The sequence below is a fragment of the Strix uralensis genome, chromosome 29, assembly GCF_047716275.1.
Source record: "Strix uralensis isolate ZFMK-TIS-50842 chromosome 29, bStrUra1, whole genome shotgun sequence".
Taxonomy (NCBI): Eukaryota; Metazoa; Chordata; class Aves; order Strigiformes; family Strigidae; genus Strix; species Strix uralensis.
This window is the reverse complement of record NC_134000.1, coordinates 3,160,937-3,177,084: the sequence shown is the minus strand read 5'-3', so window position 1 is coordinate 3,177,084 and position 16,148 is coordinate 3,160,937. Positions and strand designations below refer to the sequence as shown.

The window sequence follows — 16,148 nt, the reverse complement described above, 5'->3', positions numbered from 1 at the left end:
TTTGACCCTCGTTCTTTCATTCGAAGCAAATAACTGGAGCCATCTTCAATTTGTCTTTGAGATTTATTTTCTTTTTTCTGGGCATATACTTTATCTCTTTGAGGTGAGAGCATATTGCAGTTGTGGTCTACAGGGGAGCATATTTTTCAGGACAGCTGATTTCTAACCAGATAATTTAGAAGGTGATGATATATACACTATCTGCTAGTAAATTTAATAAGTCAATGAATTGAATAGTAATTTTAAATATTTTTTTAAAAATAATTGCGCTGGTCAGAATTCCATAGTTAGTGTCTGCTTGTCAGCGGAATGATGATCCGCTTGAGCCTGAGTATGATTCTCATCTAAGCTGGTGCCTAATGTCCACTCATAGCACTGTTACAATTTCCAGTAAGTCTGGATGAAACTTTATAGTTGGAAAGCAGGTACATGTGTACATTTGCGGTAGCAGAAGATGGCAACTGTATCCCCTAACTCTGATAAGACGACAAAGTAACTAAAGATGACTTGAATGTTTTCCCCATTTACAAGAAAATTGTAAATAAACTCCAAGACCGAAGCTTTCAAAGAAAAATATTTCAGGTTGGTCGCCGGGCCAGGATATAGGTAACTTAAAATGAAGCACCTGTGAGTTAGTGTGAATACCAGTGTGACATGTGCTAGTAACTGGGCCAGAGCTGTACCTCCAGGACTTGCCACGTGTATTCTGCCTTCCGACTCAGCTGGCTCAGCATCCAGTTCCTCTAGCTCTGCCTGCTGTTCGTGTGGTGATGGGGTGGTCAGTAAGGATTAAATGCAGAGCTCTTCTATATGCTCTTGTTCCCGTCACGCAGTTTAGATAGGAACATGGAGTTGCAGAAAGAGTGTGTAGAAGCTGTAGGCAAATGAACAGAAGGTGCAGAGGTGCAATCACCATTTTAAGGCAAGGGGCTCACTGCAATTAGCCAGCGATTTCTTTAGTCAGTACAGGGCTGTTAATAGAGCTCAGATCCCTGTGCTCTGAGTAGTGAGGTTTTGAAAATGAGAGCATGGATTTGCCTATGGAATATTAATACAGAAAATGGCTTTATGAGCTTACTTGCTAGGACAAATACACGTTTCTAACATAAAGAAGAGCTTGCTGTTTGTGCAAGATCGTCCTGCAGAGGAGAATCCTTAGCTAGAAAGAATCCTTGGCCATCGTTGCTCACCTGCCTGCCACCTTGGTTTAAGGTTTCTTTTTCTTTGTGTGCCTATAGGGGTTAATTTTGCTTATTATGTTGTGAGGATCCTGAGAAGTAATAGAAAAATAGAGCTCAGTAAAATGTCCTGGTTGCTAATTGTTTTGCTGCTCAATTGTTACAGCTGCTTCAGGTGTTAAATAAAGCAGTAAAAACATCATTTCTACTTTGACAATTAAGATAGCTCACAGCTCTCCAAGGGGCACATTTTACTCTGTTTAGCTGTTTCAGCCTTATGAGTTTGCTTCCAGTTTTAAGATTCATCATCTGATTTCAGTCTATTTCCTGTGATTTCACGTACTGCCTGTTATGATTATAGTGCTTTTTGATTATAGTACAGTAGAATTGAATCTATTTTGAGTTAGCAAACATTTAACAGATTATAGCCTGTAAGTTGCTAGATAAGAGATTTTTAGGGGCCTCAAATATTTGATTAAGTTTGTAACAACAGCACCTATGGGGAGAAAGCTGCACCTTTTGCAGAAGGCTGCCTGAAGTTTGTCACTTGCAAAGTAGGACTGGTAGGAATTTATGGCTATTTTCTGAAGATTTTATTTTTGCTTTATTTGGAACTCTGGGACTTCAGATTAGGAGTTAGGACATATCTGCAAACATAATAATGATTACATTCTCTTCTCAGCAAAATTACATTGATCCTTGTATCTGAGGGGGTGGTTGTTATCTTGGACAGTCAGCATGAAAGTGGTATTCATGCATTTAAAATCAGTGAAGCATGTTCATGGCTAGATCTGCATACAGATAAGCTTTATTCCTGTTCCCCAGATATTTTTCAAGTCTCAACACAAAGAAACACCAGCCCACCTTGCGTTGTCTGTAGTTTCCCAAACACTTTAAACCACTATAAGCAGATACTGTTGCCAAAAGAAGCAGTCCTGCACTCTTCTACAGTTGGATGATGATTTCTCTGTGTGCTACCTTCTTCTTGAATTTTCTAATTCACTTGTGGTGAATTAACCAAAATAATTTTCCTTGTGTAAAACTTACCCAGCAAAAGAAGAAAAAAAAAAAAAAAGGGGATGGGCGGCAAGGGAGGCACCGGGTGGCTGGAAGGCTGCTTTTTTTGGAGTTAGTTTGGCTTATATTGGCTCAAAATATTAGTGAGACTGTTGCCTGAGTATCTTCACCACAATGTGGATACAGCAGCAGTACAGGAGGGTGTTTTTCCAGCAGGAGGAGGGGTGTAAGGTACACAGAAGATAAATGCATATGCAGTTAACTCCATGCTTAGTACATTGCATTGAGGAAGTGATCCAGCAAATTTTATGTGTTTGTATGGGTTGACTGAAGACTGGTTTAAGGTTTTTTTTTCCTAAAGAAAAAACCTACATTGTAAAGTGGATTATTTTTCTACTCATCCACTATCCTGTTGAGGAAGTGGAAGACTAGTAGCGTATAACATGCTAGTATGTTATGGAACAGTACTTTCCATAAAAATGCACTACAAGGTACTTCCCTCTTTTAAAGAAGAGGGGCAGATAATGTTTTCGGGGCCTGAAATTCGTTCCTGACCCACTTGAGTCCTTTATGTCTCAGACGGTCTTTTGCTGCAAGCATGGCAGTTTCATGCCTTGCGTGTTTCTTGGCGCAGCCACTACCCATCAGGCAGGGGCAATCAGTTACGTTCAAGTAAGCCCGAAGATGACCGCTTCTGCGTGTGCCTTCTGATGGCTGCCAGTCCGGGCTGGGCTGGAACTAATGACCTGGGTTTGAGATATGATCTGCTATCTTCAATTAAGTGCTTTGTTATGCTCTAATAGATGTGAATTGCTTTCTCACTTTGTGGATTATTTAAATTCTCCTCCTGCTTTGCCTCATGCCTTGCTAACATATATATATGAGTTTCTGAAAAATGAGTAAGATGGGGTTTTTCCAGATTTCTTTAGCTGCTTTTGTTGAAATTCTTTCAAGCCTGTTTATAATGTAGACCTATAAAACATTAGAGGGTTTTTTTGTCAGGGGCTGCTTTTGAGCTTTGACCTTGGATGATACAGACCATAGTTTAGTAATCACTTGAGAATATCACTATGCTGAACAACAAACATACCAGATTTCATTTCTCCCAGTGAGACAGAAAACAGCACCATCATTTGGTTTAAACCAAAGTAGGTAAATTAACTTAGTGCAAAAAGTGCTGTTCATTTAGCAAAGCCTAAGTAGGATGTTCATTTACAAAATACTTTGTGGGCTTCTGCCAGTTACCAGGCAGTTGACACTTAAGACTCTTTCTAAGCAATTTGACTAGTGTTTTACAGCCCTCAGGCTCCAGATAGTGCCACTGTTATAACTGTACTTCCATCCTAGTACCATTCCTCATCTTCAAAGCATTAAGCAAATATTAACATATACTTTTTTAGTTACCTGTAAATGAGAACAAGCTAGCACTTTTCTGGGCAGTGCACACCCGGTATTTTTTCCATTGAAGAATATTAGGTTTTTGTTCCTGCTGTGTTTCCAGCTACCTTGTGTGATGGTTTGAATCAGCTGGGTGAAATTTTGCTTTCTTTACTATGTTAGAAGATAGGTATTCTTCCTTACACTAAATAAATTTTGGTTTATCGATATGTTTTTCAGTGTTGATGTTGAGTATACCACATGTATTCGGCTATAAATAGCGATATTTTTGTGTCTGTGTGTGAAACTTGATTTAACAGTTGGTTCTTTAACTTCCCAGCCCAGATATTAGGATACTTCTCTTACACAGTGATAGATAACCTCACAGTTATCCTATGTTGTGTGGCTAGAATCTAGCATGTAGGTTTATTTCCATTGTAAATGATATCTTTTGAGACATGAACAACAAAATTTTTTGTTTTGTTGACAGAATCGGAAGCTGGATTTCATGTATTTTGCTTGAATGACATTTTAGTTCTTAAGACTACACCTAACCATTTAATACTGTTGGCTTTTATTTTCTCTAAGAGCTTTTTACTTTGTCTTTTGCTTAGAAGTAGACACCTAAACATACAAGTGAGAGATATGTTTTTAATCTTAGCAAAGCTGGTTTTGAGATGCACCCAAAGAAAAATTTTGCAGGCCAGAGGTGAGGGTCTCATCACTGTTGTTCTTACCTTGTCATTGCACTGCCTGGTGCCTCCTGTGGCTTCATAACTGTGTAGCTTTATTGTATGTAATGGGAGCGATTAACTGTTTAAAGAAACAAAAAAACCCAGACTGTTGCTTTGTCCTCTTTTCAGTACTCCCCGTCTTTTCTGGCTTTGGGAGCATGAAAGGTATTCCATTACTCAAGAATGAATAAGTAGAAACGCCTGTGTGTTTTGTGCCTAAAAGGTTTTTTGAGGAGGGTTTCTAATCTTCATCAAAACATGAAATGGTGGCCACTGCAACTTGGCTTGTGATTCTGCAGAATGTAAGCACTGGGGTTGGCTCTGGAGAAGTAGAGGGGGTTAATTCCTTTGGTTTTGCCCTATGACCACTTGAGGATGGGAAGCATGATGAAATACTTTCTCAAAGTATTCAATAGAAACTTATCATGAATAATTGAACCAAAATAGAATAAATCAAGGCTTTTTTTTGGTCTGGTAATTCATAATTGAAACCACATTGAGGTTGGTTTGATACTCAGAACAACCCAGCTGAAAAAGCCTTGCCCACAGAGGCAGGGGATATATCTCTGTTTTGCTTAGATGTGTAGAAGAACTGCTTAGCTACTGTTTCAGTTCAACACAGTGTTGTCCTTACCTCTGCTTCTAAAAGACAGTGAGTTATTCAAACTGTGTGGTTTCACTAATACGTGGTTACATCAAGCAGTCTAGTTGTTGGAAATAAAATTCACAAGGAGGAAAGCCCACCGTCTTGTTCGTGAGACAGTGAAATTCTATTCTTAAGTGCTGTTGCTGAGTATTCTCACTAAGTGACAGCTGGGAAATACTTTACTCTTTCCTATAAATATGGCACATCTTACACAACCTTGTTCTCCTAGAGGGCATTCTGTGATGCAGTTTGTAATGTGTCTGCTGTGTCTGTCTTCAAGTCTCTTTGTGATACTCAGTGTACACCCAAATAAGAAGTTTTGGGGTAGGATCCTGTCTTAGTTATGTCTGGTGTTTTGCCAATACCTTTGAGGCTCTGTAGCATTTATTATGTTCTCAGTCCAGTTATGTTCATTGATGTCCCAAAGCTCCCATCTATCTCTCTTCTGTATCCTGCTAAGAATGGTCTCTTTAAAGCTTCTCTGCTAGTTGAACCTGTGGACTCCACATCGAGTCCAGCCTTAAGCGTCCCACATAATGAGAATTCAAGTCCCTTGATACCTTGTCCTTAATGAATTAACTTTTCCTAAAAGAGAATCAAGTTGTTTTTAATGACCACGTAGGAGGGCAATATTTGATGTATCTATAGTAAAGGAAGGTGCCTTATTTCTAAGGCATTATTACACATGCACACGTGTGGAAAGCAGGCCCAGGACAGCTGCAGCAGTCTGAATCCTTCCCTGTGTACGTACCCATTCCTGAATTCTCCTCTCTCCCCGGCTTCAGGCTGTCCCTAAGTTCTCACTGTCATTCAGGTCAAACTACTTTGGATTTTCATGTGAACTGCAAAGAGCTGTCAGACAACTGAGACGGTGAGACTTAAGTGACATGAGATTACTCTTAGGAAACTGGCATTTGAACTTGATCCTTTTTGCCCATAAAAATGATTCACAGCAAACAACCTATTAATCTTAGATTAATTATCCCGTCTCTTCTAATGATATTAGCTGGGAGGGTGAGAGTGAAGGTTGTCTTATCCATAGCTGAGTGTCAGCACATTGTTAAGGAAAGGTGATGGATGATCAATCCACTGTTGCAGTTTGCTCTTCTCTCAGAGAGTGAAAGTTCCTGTGAATTTCCATCAAGAATGTTGTTAAAAATGGGACTGGAGCAAATGTTCCTTCACCACTTGGTGTCTTGAGCAGTGACTGGGAGAACCCATCCCTATGTCATTATCCATTTCATGCTTTGCTGCTGTAATGGAGATTTAATTAGGTTGCTGTTGAATTAATTGCCTGTATGGTTTGCTTTTTCCAAGCAGAAATCTGGAAGACTTTAGCAAATTATGGAGGCTTGAATTTGCCCGATTTCCTGCAGAAAGTGGGGTCAATAGGTCTCAGACTGTAGACACACTCTTCAGGCAGGCAGCAGGGGGTTGGCTCTTAATGGCACTTGAGAGATGCTTAATTGCCTTTTTGAAATGTTTTTCTCAAATGAGAGGCATGATTCTCCCATCCATTAGTGTGTATCTACAGGCTTTTCCCTCCCTCCATCATGCTTTAGTAGATGCATGAGCAAAACCACCTCAAAAGTTGCCTTATTTTTCCTAAACTGTAGCCAGCAGGGGAGAATTTTCATGCCTTTGAAAGTAGTAAAAGTTGGAATTTAAGTACTGTACCTAAACCTTAGGTTTTTAAGAGAAAACGTGATGATTTTTTAGGCATGTATGCATATGCTCACACATGTGCATCTATTTTTTTTTTCCTGTAAGTACCTAAAATAGTCTTAGATGATAGAAAAGGAATAATCCTTTTCCAAGGATATTATAGCAAGTAATTTGTTGCGAAATATTGTGGCTAGAGAGAAAAAAGTTGCTAGAAGAACTTCAAGTGGGAGCCATTGATTTAGGTGGCAATACTCACCCATAACTAGTAAATACAGCACTGTCTGTAGATGACCAGTTATTTCTTCTTGTAGGGCAGAAACACAAGATTTTCTTGGTACACGACTGAGTATGATGTTAAACCTCTGCTTCAAGTATTAATGAAAAGAGGTTTCTGAAAGTTGTTCTAAGAAGCTGCTCGACATTACAAGGGTCATTTGGGTAATAGCAGTCTTGGGGTGGGGGTTGTGTGGAAACGAGTCTGTAAAGCTTTAGTGAGAAGGATTATGCTCTGGTAACATTTAGATTGTGATTTGCTGTAGGAATTATCAAGGCTGGAGCAAAATCAGAACTCTGTCCCCATCTGCCACCAGTTGTCTTGTAAAATTAACAAAAGTATATATAAAAGCTTTAATTTTAGAAAATATAATAAACTCTGCTTTCAGGTTTGTCTCTGCACATACCAGTTGCTAAAGTAATGTCTATTTTCTGAATTACTGAGTGCAGTCCTCTGCTGTCACAGGTAACCACGTCCCTGTCGTGACTCTAAGCTCTGTATTATACTGTTACTATTTCTGCATTATCCTATTACTCCTGTTGGGTAAAAACTGGAACTTCATGCTTTCATTAGGAACCTCCCCAACAGTTTATGTTGAATGTACCAGACCTGATAAAGGATGTGTAGTTGAAGATTGGTCTGCCTTTCCAACTGTTTCAGGAAGTCTACTTAAAGGTATTACTCCTACACATCCTTGCCTGGAACATCTCCTTAGACCATCCTGAATAAATAGTGTGCCAATGCTGTGCTTAAGTGTCTCTTTTCCACCTCGCATATTTATCCCCCCTTCAGCGTTGATACGTTCATACAAGAAAATCATATTCACACCGTACTCTTTTCTTCTTTACTAAAACGGTCGAAATGTTATGATCTCTTCTAGTAAATAGGCTTTCTATTCTGCTCGTCTTTGAAGTTATTCTAGTTAGAGGTGTCTAACCGCTAAACATGAGGAAGGTGATTGCTGGGTGTATAAAATAACCCAAAAACTAAAAAAGGAAATGGAAAATTGCAGAGTTTATTTCCTGCAAATATGAGCTGATAACTTTTGAGTCTGTAAAACTCGCTTTCCTCCTGATACCAGCAGGCTCATGGTATGAGTTTAGCTGGAGATTCTCACAGTATTTCTGTAAACTGCTGGCAGTTACTAACCTCTGATGAGTGTTCATGGTTTTTACAGGCTAGGATTCAAGACTTCCCTGCAAAACAGCATCACTTAGTTTCTGCTTTCCCAACTCCCCTTTTCACCTCGTCCCAAAAGGTCTTGTTTTTCCCTTTGCTTCTGTGTCCAACCCCTGCTTGGAACATCAGCTGGAATGGAAAAGTTGAGACTGAAATGCTGGCGCTGTCATTCCTGTCGAAGGGTCCCTTCACTGCTTCCCGCCCCGTGTTGGCGGCTCCAAAGGAGGCTGGCACATTCAGTGAGAATTTAGTTGTCTGTCTTGCCTTTTGCCAGCTGAGCTGGCTTCCTTATGCTGGCAGTGCATTGAAGTAAGACCTTTAAAGTCTTAAAAGGGATGCCCTAGTTAAAATTCACAAGGAGTAGATAACTCTCTGAAATTCATCTTTGCATCTCACGCCTCTTTTATTTTTTTAATGCCATAGGTGGTTTTTTTCACCATTGAACAAACACAGTTTTGTGGAAGCTAGTACATTATTCCTCTTAGTGCCTGCTTTTGCCTTTTTTGTTTGGGTATTCATTTTATGCCAGGTTTATGGTTTTGCTGCTTTGATTTTATTGTTAACTCTTTTTTGCTTCTGAAATTGTAGTGCTGATTAAGTTTCTCTTTGTTTATTGCATCCTGACTATAAATATAAATGTCTTGAAATAATGATTAGTAAATGAGAATTGAATCATGCTAGCTGGGTTCAAAATTCACTTTGGTTTTCCTTCTCCACAAATCTGTCCGCCTCTTCCACTTTATTTTTTACCTAAACCAGCTCGTTTGCAACATTACAGCTAGGCAGAAATGAAAATTGAATTAAGAAAGATACGGGAATGAAGGTTTTGAGAAATTACTGAAGTCGACCGTTGCCATAATTGGAGAGTCAGTGTGTTTCATTGAGCAAATTCCAAATCTGTCAGGTCCTGGCTATGTGAATTACTCCCTACTGTAATAATTACTCCTTACTGTGATAAGTCACTTTAATCAAATTGTTTTCCTGTTTTCTTGTTTTCCTTCACAGAAATGGAGCAGTGTAAGCAACCCACTCTTCCTTCCACTGATCCCACCTCAGTCCCAAGGTTTCACAGCCATAGTTCTGACCTATGACCGGGTGGAGAGCCTTTTCCGAGTCATCACGGAGGTGTCTAAAGTGCCTAGTCTATCCAAATTGTTAGTTGTCTGGAACAACCAGAATAAGAATCCACCAGAAGGTAAGACCCCCTGGTGGGTGAGGTGGAGGAGGGTGAAACTGCTGGTAGGATGCCTACTTGCACCTGTTACAGAATGACCTCTCTTCTACTTCATTAATTTATCTTTGAAAAGTATTTAATGGTTACTTTTGAAATAATAAATGTGGATTTTTTTTTGTGGCACTATTTTTGAAAGTGAAATGAGTAAAGCCAAAATAGATTAAAAGAAAAAAGCACATCAGTGGTTGTGCTGCTAACTTGTGACTCAAAGGTGGCAGATGCAGTAGTTACAGAAACATTTCTGTCCTTAACTTTATTTCGGGGAGTGGTAAGGAGAGACCCATCTTTGATTTGTCAGTGCTTGGGTTTATCTCTCTGTAGACACTCTCTCATAGCAGTGAATATGACTTTTGCTAGACTGTTTTCTAGGGCAAATGTGGTTCAAAGCAGCAAAGTAGTTTGAATGCTTGGAGCTATAAAATAAGTGAATATTTTGACTAATGAAATGAAAACTTGGGATATTTTGGGCGTCTGAAAAGAAGTTCCCACACCACCAGAATATCTTGTGAAAATGCTACAGCTAGCCCAGGAAGACTTTTTAAAGATGTTTCTGTTTCCAACACATGTGGTACTCTGTTGCTCTTTATAGTCTTTATGAGTGAGTCTGGTGAAGTCTACATGATAAATTTTTTTATTTCATGGTTATTGTAAAATGAGGGCACATTCACAGACCTTTTCCCAAATGATTTAAATGTGTAGGGTTTGGAAGAAGATGTGGTTTCAAGAGCACATTAATGACTCCAGTGTGAACTCAGTGCTGTAAATCTCTGAATTAATTTGTTTAATTTTCAGTAGCTGAGGTGTGCTTTGCTGGCAGGGGTACCTGCTGGCCTGGCATGCTGCCATACTGTATCCCCTCGTGCCAGGACCTCAGTCTCCAGTTGCCCAAGCCTCACAACTTGCTGCCTACATTTTCAAACCCAGGATCCTAATCCCAAGTTCCTCTGTCTCCTTCCATGTAATGCCACTGCACGCACCATGGCTGCTCTGTCTCCTACCAGCTCCCTTTTTCCCCAGCCCTGGGCTGTCTGCCTCACAACACCATGCTGCTCTTACTCTTCTCCCAGGTCCTTAGCTGGAAGCACAGGTCCTGACACTGGTGAATTCCTTTACAAAGTCACCATGGAGTAAGTGGGAGAGGCAGGAGGCATTGCCCCATGTAAAGGCAGGCAGCTAGGCTTGGCCTGTGGTAATCCTCTCCAGTGCCAGACAGCCACTCCAATGCCACTCATTTTATTTCCATGCTTATTGCTTCCTATTTTGAGTTTCTTCCAAGTTCCCAACACTAAAATCCTGAGCATTGTTCTGGGCAATTAAAGCTGCCTCTTGTCAATCTTGATTAAATATTGTAGATAAGTAGCTGTAAATGAGTTTGTTTCCTGTATGCTGTACGTATAAATCTGTCATTCTCATCTGAAATTGTGGTGATTTTGTGGGACAAGAAGAGTTGCCTTCTAGGAATATGTGCTCACAAAACAATGCTATATTGAGGATTCCTTTGTCTTCTGTAGCGAACGAAGCGTGTCGTTAGGACTCCTCGCTTTGTAGTTCTCTTTTCAGAGGCTTCAGCTGCTGCAGCTTTCCACTCCTCAAAGTTAGCTGCTCTGCATAGCGGCAAGATACAATGTAAAAATTAATCCCTTGTCTCAATTTACCATCTTCTAACAGCTTCTTAGAGCCAAGCTATTGCTATCATTCGCTTGGCTCATTTGCCATTTTGGCAGCTTGCTCCAGTTTAAAGCAGAGTAGCTTTATTGTTTGCTTTAAAAACTGTTCTGTAATACTGCTGTGCTAAACACCTCAAGTTTAGTGCTTTATTAAAGGTTTTGCAGTCCTTCAGAGTGAGAAGTGTGGCGTACAAATTGATGGTAACTGGGATTTTTGCAGTAAGAAGCTTTTTTCTAAAAGGAAAAATGCTTGGTCTTATATTCAGTTACGTGAGCGCGGAATGCAGGTGGATTTAACCCAGATGGGTTGTTTCCACATTTCCTTTGAGTCTGAGATACAGGAGAGTGGAAGCAAATAAATCATTAGAATGGTCTTTTTTGTTAAACCATTCTATTAATCTTGCATTTAGAAATTCTTGAAAATTAAAGTGTGTGTTAATTTTTTTTTAGCTGTAGAGCTTAAAATTGCGGGTTTGAGAGCGCAGTTGAAAACATTGGCAGTTTTGCCCTTACCTTGGCCTAAGCATCGCTCTGAAGCAAATAACTATTCGTTTCTAGAGTTTCTTGTCCCTTTACTGCTGTTATAACCATTGTAATCTTTTGGCCTATGGCTAGAGAGAGGTCAGTTTGATTAAATTAACTTGTTTTATTCCAGATCCATGCAGGGCATTCCACTTGGCTCTTCAGCCAGTCTCTCGTTCAGTCTGTCTATTAGTGATCCTAATCCTTGGACTTCAAAGCTTCTGCTGTTTATAGCCTGTTAAAGCCAGGAAGTTTCTGATGGATTAGAGCAAGGAATGAGTTTGAAGTTTGTAATGTGCACCACTGTCACTGATAAAGTCTGGTTTATTACCCTACAGTAGTATCTGCACTTTTATGGCTATTCACTTTTAATTGGTTATAGTAAAGCTGAGGTGCTTAACCTCCTAGAGCATCAAGTGCTGTATTTCCTGGTCCTCTCTGCGTAAGGAACACGTTTTGGTACAGAAGCAAATCTTGGCTTTTGTCGCTGCAACCCTTTGTGTGGTTTTGTTTTGCATGGGTAAGTGGGGGGGGGCTGGGTGAAGTTGTCTTCCTTACTGATTATGTGTGGTAAATTGAGAATTGGATTTAGGTCTCCTGAGATGTAGCTGGCATAGTGCCACACAAATACGACATGTGGCTGCTCCTTTGTTTCCTCTGTCAACACCAGGAAAATATAACTGAAAGTGTCGTTGTTATCAAAGCAATATGTATTGGAAACAGAGGGAATCTGTCCCTAGGAATGGAAAGTTTTGAAGTACATGCATATTCTAAAATTTAACATTGGTTCTTGGTGGTGGTTTTTTTGTGAATGCTTGCGTACTTGTAATAGTGCCTTTATGTAATGAAACTCGGCAAACTCAGGACTTAAGAGGAAAACAGAATAAAAATGAAATATTCTACTCTAAATATTGTACAAAATTTAAGATGCTGCACCCCTCAACAAATGCAACATTCCATAAGATAAAACTCCTTTTTTGCTTGTCCTCAACATTTAGTAAACTTTGAGTGAAAAGATATATTTGTCAGCATGCCCTGAAAATGAACTACTGGTGATATTGGTCAGACAAATGACGAGGCTGAATTGTGCTCCCTCAGTGCCATCAGTGCTGCTGAGCATCCCTGAGTGCAGTAAGAGGCTGTAGCTGATCTCGGCTGCGGCGCTGCGGAATGGTAACGAGTGTGGGGAGTGTGCAAGGTGTATGGACACCAACTCCTTGCAGATCTAGGCCTCTCGGGGCAGATGCAGCTCTGATAGGACTCAGAAGTTTTTTGTCACATTGGCTGATAATAAAGTAAGCAAGCAGCTAATAGGGCAGTGGATTAATGGAATGCTTGACTGGAAAGTTTTCACCCAAATAACATACAGAAGTATAAAGCTGGAGAAAAAGTAGCTACATGCATATGGGCTAGAAATCAGTAACAATTTAAAGACTGTTTTTCCCTTTGTCCTATGAGTTTGCAAGGCCCACTCATGAATTAAAATGTTTGAGAACTACACGTGTAGTCTGAGCTCATCACTCTGCGTTTCCTTTAGCACCAGTGAAAAGCAACCAACACCTCCATTTAGCCTGCATTAGGTATTTATTTTAGGGTAAACTAAATCATCCTTCCAGAAATACCCTTTTTTCCTCTACTGAGTATGAAGGAAACACAAGGTGACTAGTACAGGCTTAAATGACTGATCTTTAGTCACGCAGCTGTCTGCCCTGAGTTCCTACTTGTTTTGCCATACTGGTACCTGAACACAGTGAAGGACACATGGGCTGTGTCACAAGGTTCTCGAGAATTAAAAATTAATGAGCACTAAAAACAATGTTTCAATTATTTTTCTTGGGCAGATAGTTCTTGTAGGCGGGACACTGACCAGACACAACTTCTGTCTGCTGAGTGGGAACTAATTTCTTACTGATGCTCAGTTTCTTTGTCTATAAAATGAATACAATGGTACTGTCTTAGATAAAATGCTTTGAGATGTATGGTCTAAAACTGCTATGTAAGTAGTGTTATTCATGATGTTATTATTAGATAGGTGCTGAGATTTCTAATTAGAAAGTTAATGTCTACTTTGAAATCAAAATATAAATAATAAAAGAAACTGCTTTTTATAGGTTTAAGTTAATCTGAGTACCTTCAAAACATTTACAGATGTGTATGTATCCTGGCTATATGACCAGCAGAGTAACTGGTTATTACCATTTTACAGCTCTAGAAACTGGAGTACGCAGAGGTGGAGTGTTCACCATCACTCGGTAATTCAGCTTCAGGGCAAGGAATTGATTCAAGAAGGTCCTGTGCTTCGGCCTTTCTTTTGCCTGGTTGAACACGCTGCCTTCCCGTACTTTTTATTTGAGAGATATCGTAGACGTAGGTATGGGTAAAGGAGTGGAGGCTTTACTGTGCGTTTTAAGGTCATTGCAGAATCTGTGCGCTGAAGTAGGAGCACTGTGCTTTGGCTGAGATCGGAAACCAGGGGTCTAATCTCTTGGTTTTGAACCCAAAATATGAGCAGTGTCTTAGGAAAAAAAATAGAACTGCAGCAGATGAATCTGTGAGCAACACAGCTGTTTGATGCAAACATTTTGAAGTTTTCAGAGTGCTTATGATGGTAAAAATCTTATATGTGAAATAGCAGAGAGAAAATATCACATACGATGATGATTTTAATCTGGAACCTTAGAGCTTTATAGAATCATCCTGCTGATCTTAAGTGCTCTCTGGATTTGGGGGATGTGATCTCTGTTCTGTATTTGGCTGAATTTTGCATATATTCTCAGCCATGCAGGGCATGCAAGAAGCCTGTCAACCCATCAGTAATGTCAGCAGGCCCATGACTGCATGTATACTATTAAAAAGATTAAAAGCTTTAAAATATTACAGGAAAAAATGATTATTTCTTTTATCGCTTACTCCACGTCCATTAAAATAAACATTGTGGTCCAAGTGCCTGCTGCTGGGAATATTTGTGTAGACAGGGTGTTTTTTCATTTTCTCCATCAACCAGATACTTTTGCCCTTTCATTTGGATTTGTCTAAATTGCTAGTTCTGAAATTCAAGGAAATAGTCTGTGATAGAAATTTCCACCAACATTTCATTACATTTGTTTCAGACAATTGAAGAAACCATTTTGTCTACCACATAAACAGTATAAAAATGGATAAATGCATTACTGCTAATAAATAGGCAACAAGCTACAAATCATATGTGATAGTCTGATTCCTTTTTAGGTTCAGTTTTATAAAAATGAAAAGTGTGTTTTAAAGAATGTGTACTTTGTGTAGTTGAATCTGTAGTGGTTCCTGGAGCTAAGGTGCGGATAAACTTGGAATAAGATACAGACTATGAGGCTTACGGGTGTTACTGCAATAATCGTCTTTGTATTTCAATTTGGTGCTAGTAATGGACAACATTGATACAGAGCACTGGGGGTAAGGAACCTGAATATCCTATGGATTACTGTATCTTAAGAAAGTGTTAACTTTAAAAAAATAATAAAAAATCTTCAGTGGCAGGTTTTTTTGCATACTGTGCCTTTAACAGTCAGCACCAGTGGAAATGTTTGTTTTAACTTCTTTTTTGGTTTTGAATTAATTTGGCTTCTTGACCATGGACTTAATGCCATTTTCCTTGATTAGCTAGAGAACTAATTTATGGTGGTTTTAGTCTTCCATGAATCATCTTACAAACATTTTGCAATGTTATTTCCCAAGGAAGTCTAGAAATTTAGCTTAACAAAACTGGGCTCTAAATAATGTCCTAGAAACCAATATTCTGTTATATAAAAGAGGAATTCTGTGCATGAGTGTAGACCAATCTAAATATTGTAATGTAAGTAGAAAGCACCTGTTTTGAACAGATAGCTCTACGTGGAAGCAGTTGAAGTGCCTGGACAGACCTTTTCAGTCAGCCATTGTTGAAGGAATTCTGGTAATAAATAGATGTAAACAAGCAGGTGATGTTGTTTCTGACAGTTTTTTGAAACTTCAGATTCCAGCTAAGTTCTGCCTTTCAGTCTTGGAGGCTGAAAAAATACTTGCTAGGCTTCCATCATCCATGTTCAATTAGTTGAATTCATATAGACTACTACAGACGAATTAGAATGAGCATCAAACAAAAGATTTTATAAAAGATCAGGTGTGAGAGTTGAGCGTGGTGAATGGGATTCTGTGCAACTGCAGGTACGTAGAGAGCAGTGTGTTTAGAAGTGTTTCCTGCCATTTTTTTATTGATCTTAGTTACCTTGCACAACTTCTGGAAAGGTTTTTCCTTTTTGTAGGTCCAAATGGGCTCCTCAGAAGTTGTGGGAAGTCTGAGCTTAATATGGGTTAGTACTCCAGTGCCAGGTTACCAGCAGTCCTGAGATATTCCTAGCTGGTGTTACTGAGGAAGTAAAACAGGAAAAGCATTGTATGAGTCATCAAAATGCCATTATTTTAACCAATAAGTGGATCTCTTTCTAATTTTAATTTGTCATACTGCTCTTAATACTGGCAAGCATTCAATTCTTTCCATCAAGAGTGTACACTGGATTTCATCTCCTCCTCATTATCTTCACCTGCTGCTTCCAATTGCAACAAACCGTCCGCATTCAGGTATCCCTTGCTGTTTCTGAGCTCGATACTGCTCAGAATGGGTGTCCCAAGAAGACTGCTTA

General features: G+C 39.4%; 1 protein-coding gene across 2 annotated transcripts in view; it reads left to right on the top strand.

The window, feature by feature from the left end:
- EXT2 (exostosin glycosyltransferase 2) overlaps nt 1-16,148 on the top strand; it is an 81,951-nt gene that overhangs the window by 40,482 nt on the left and 25,321 nt on the right. For both annotated transcript variants that reach the window (XM_074852503.1, XM_074852504.1), the window contains exon 9: nt 9,076-9,265. In XM_074852503.1, the coding sequence (XP_074708604.1) occupies nt 9,076-9,265 (190 nt within the window). The remainder of the gene's footprint in view (nt 1-9,075; nt 9,266-16,148) is intronic.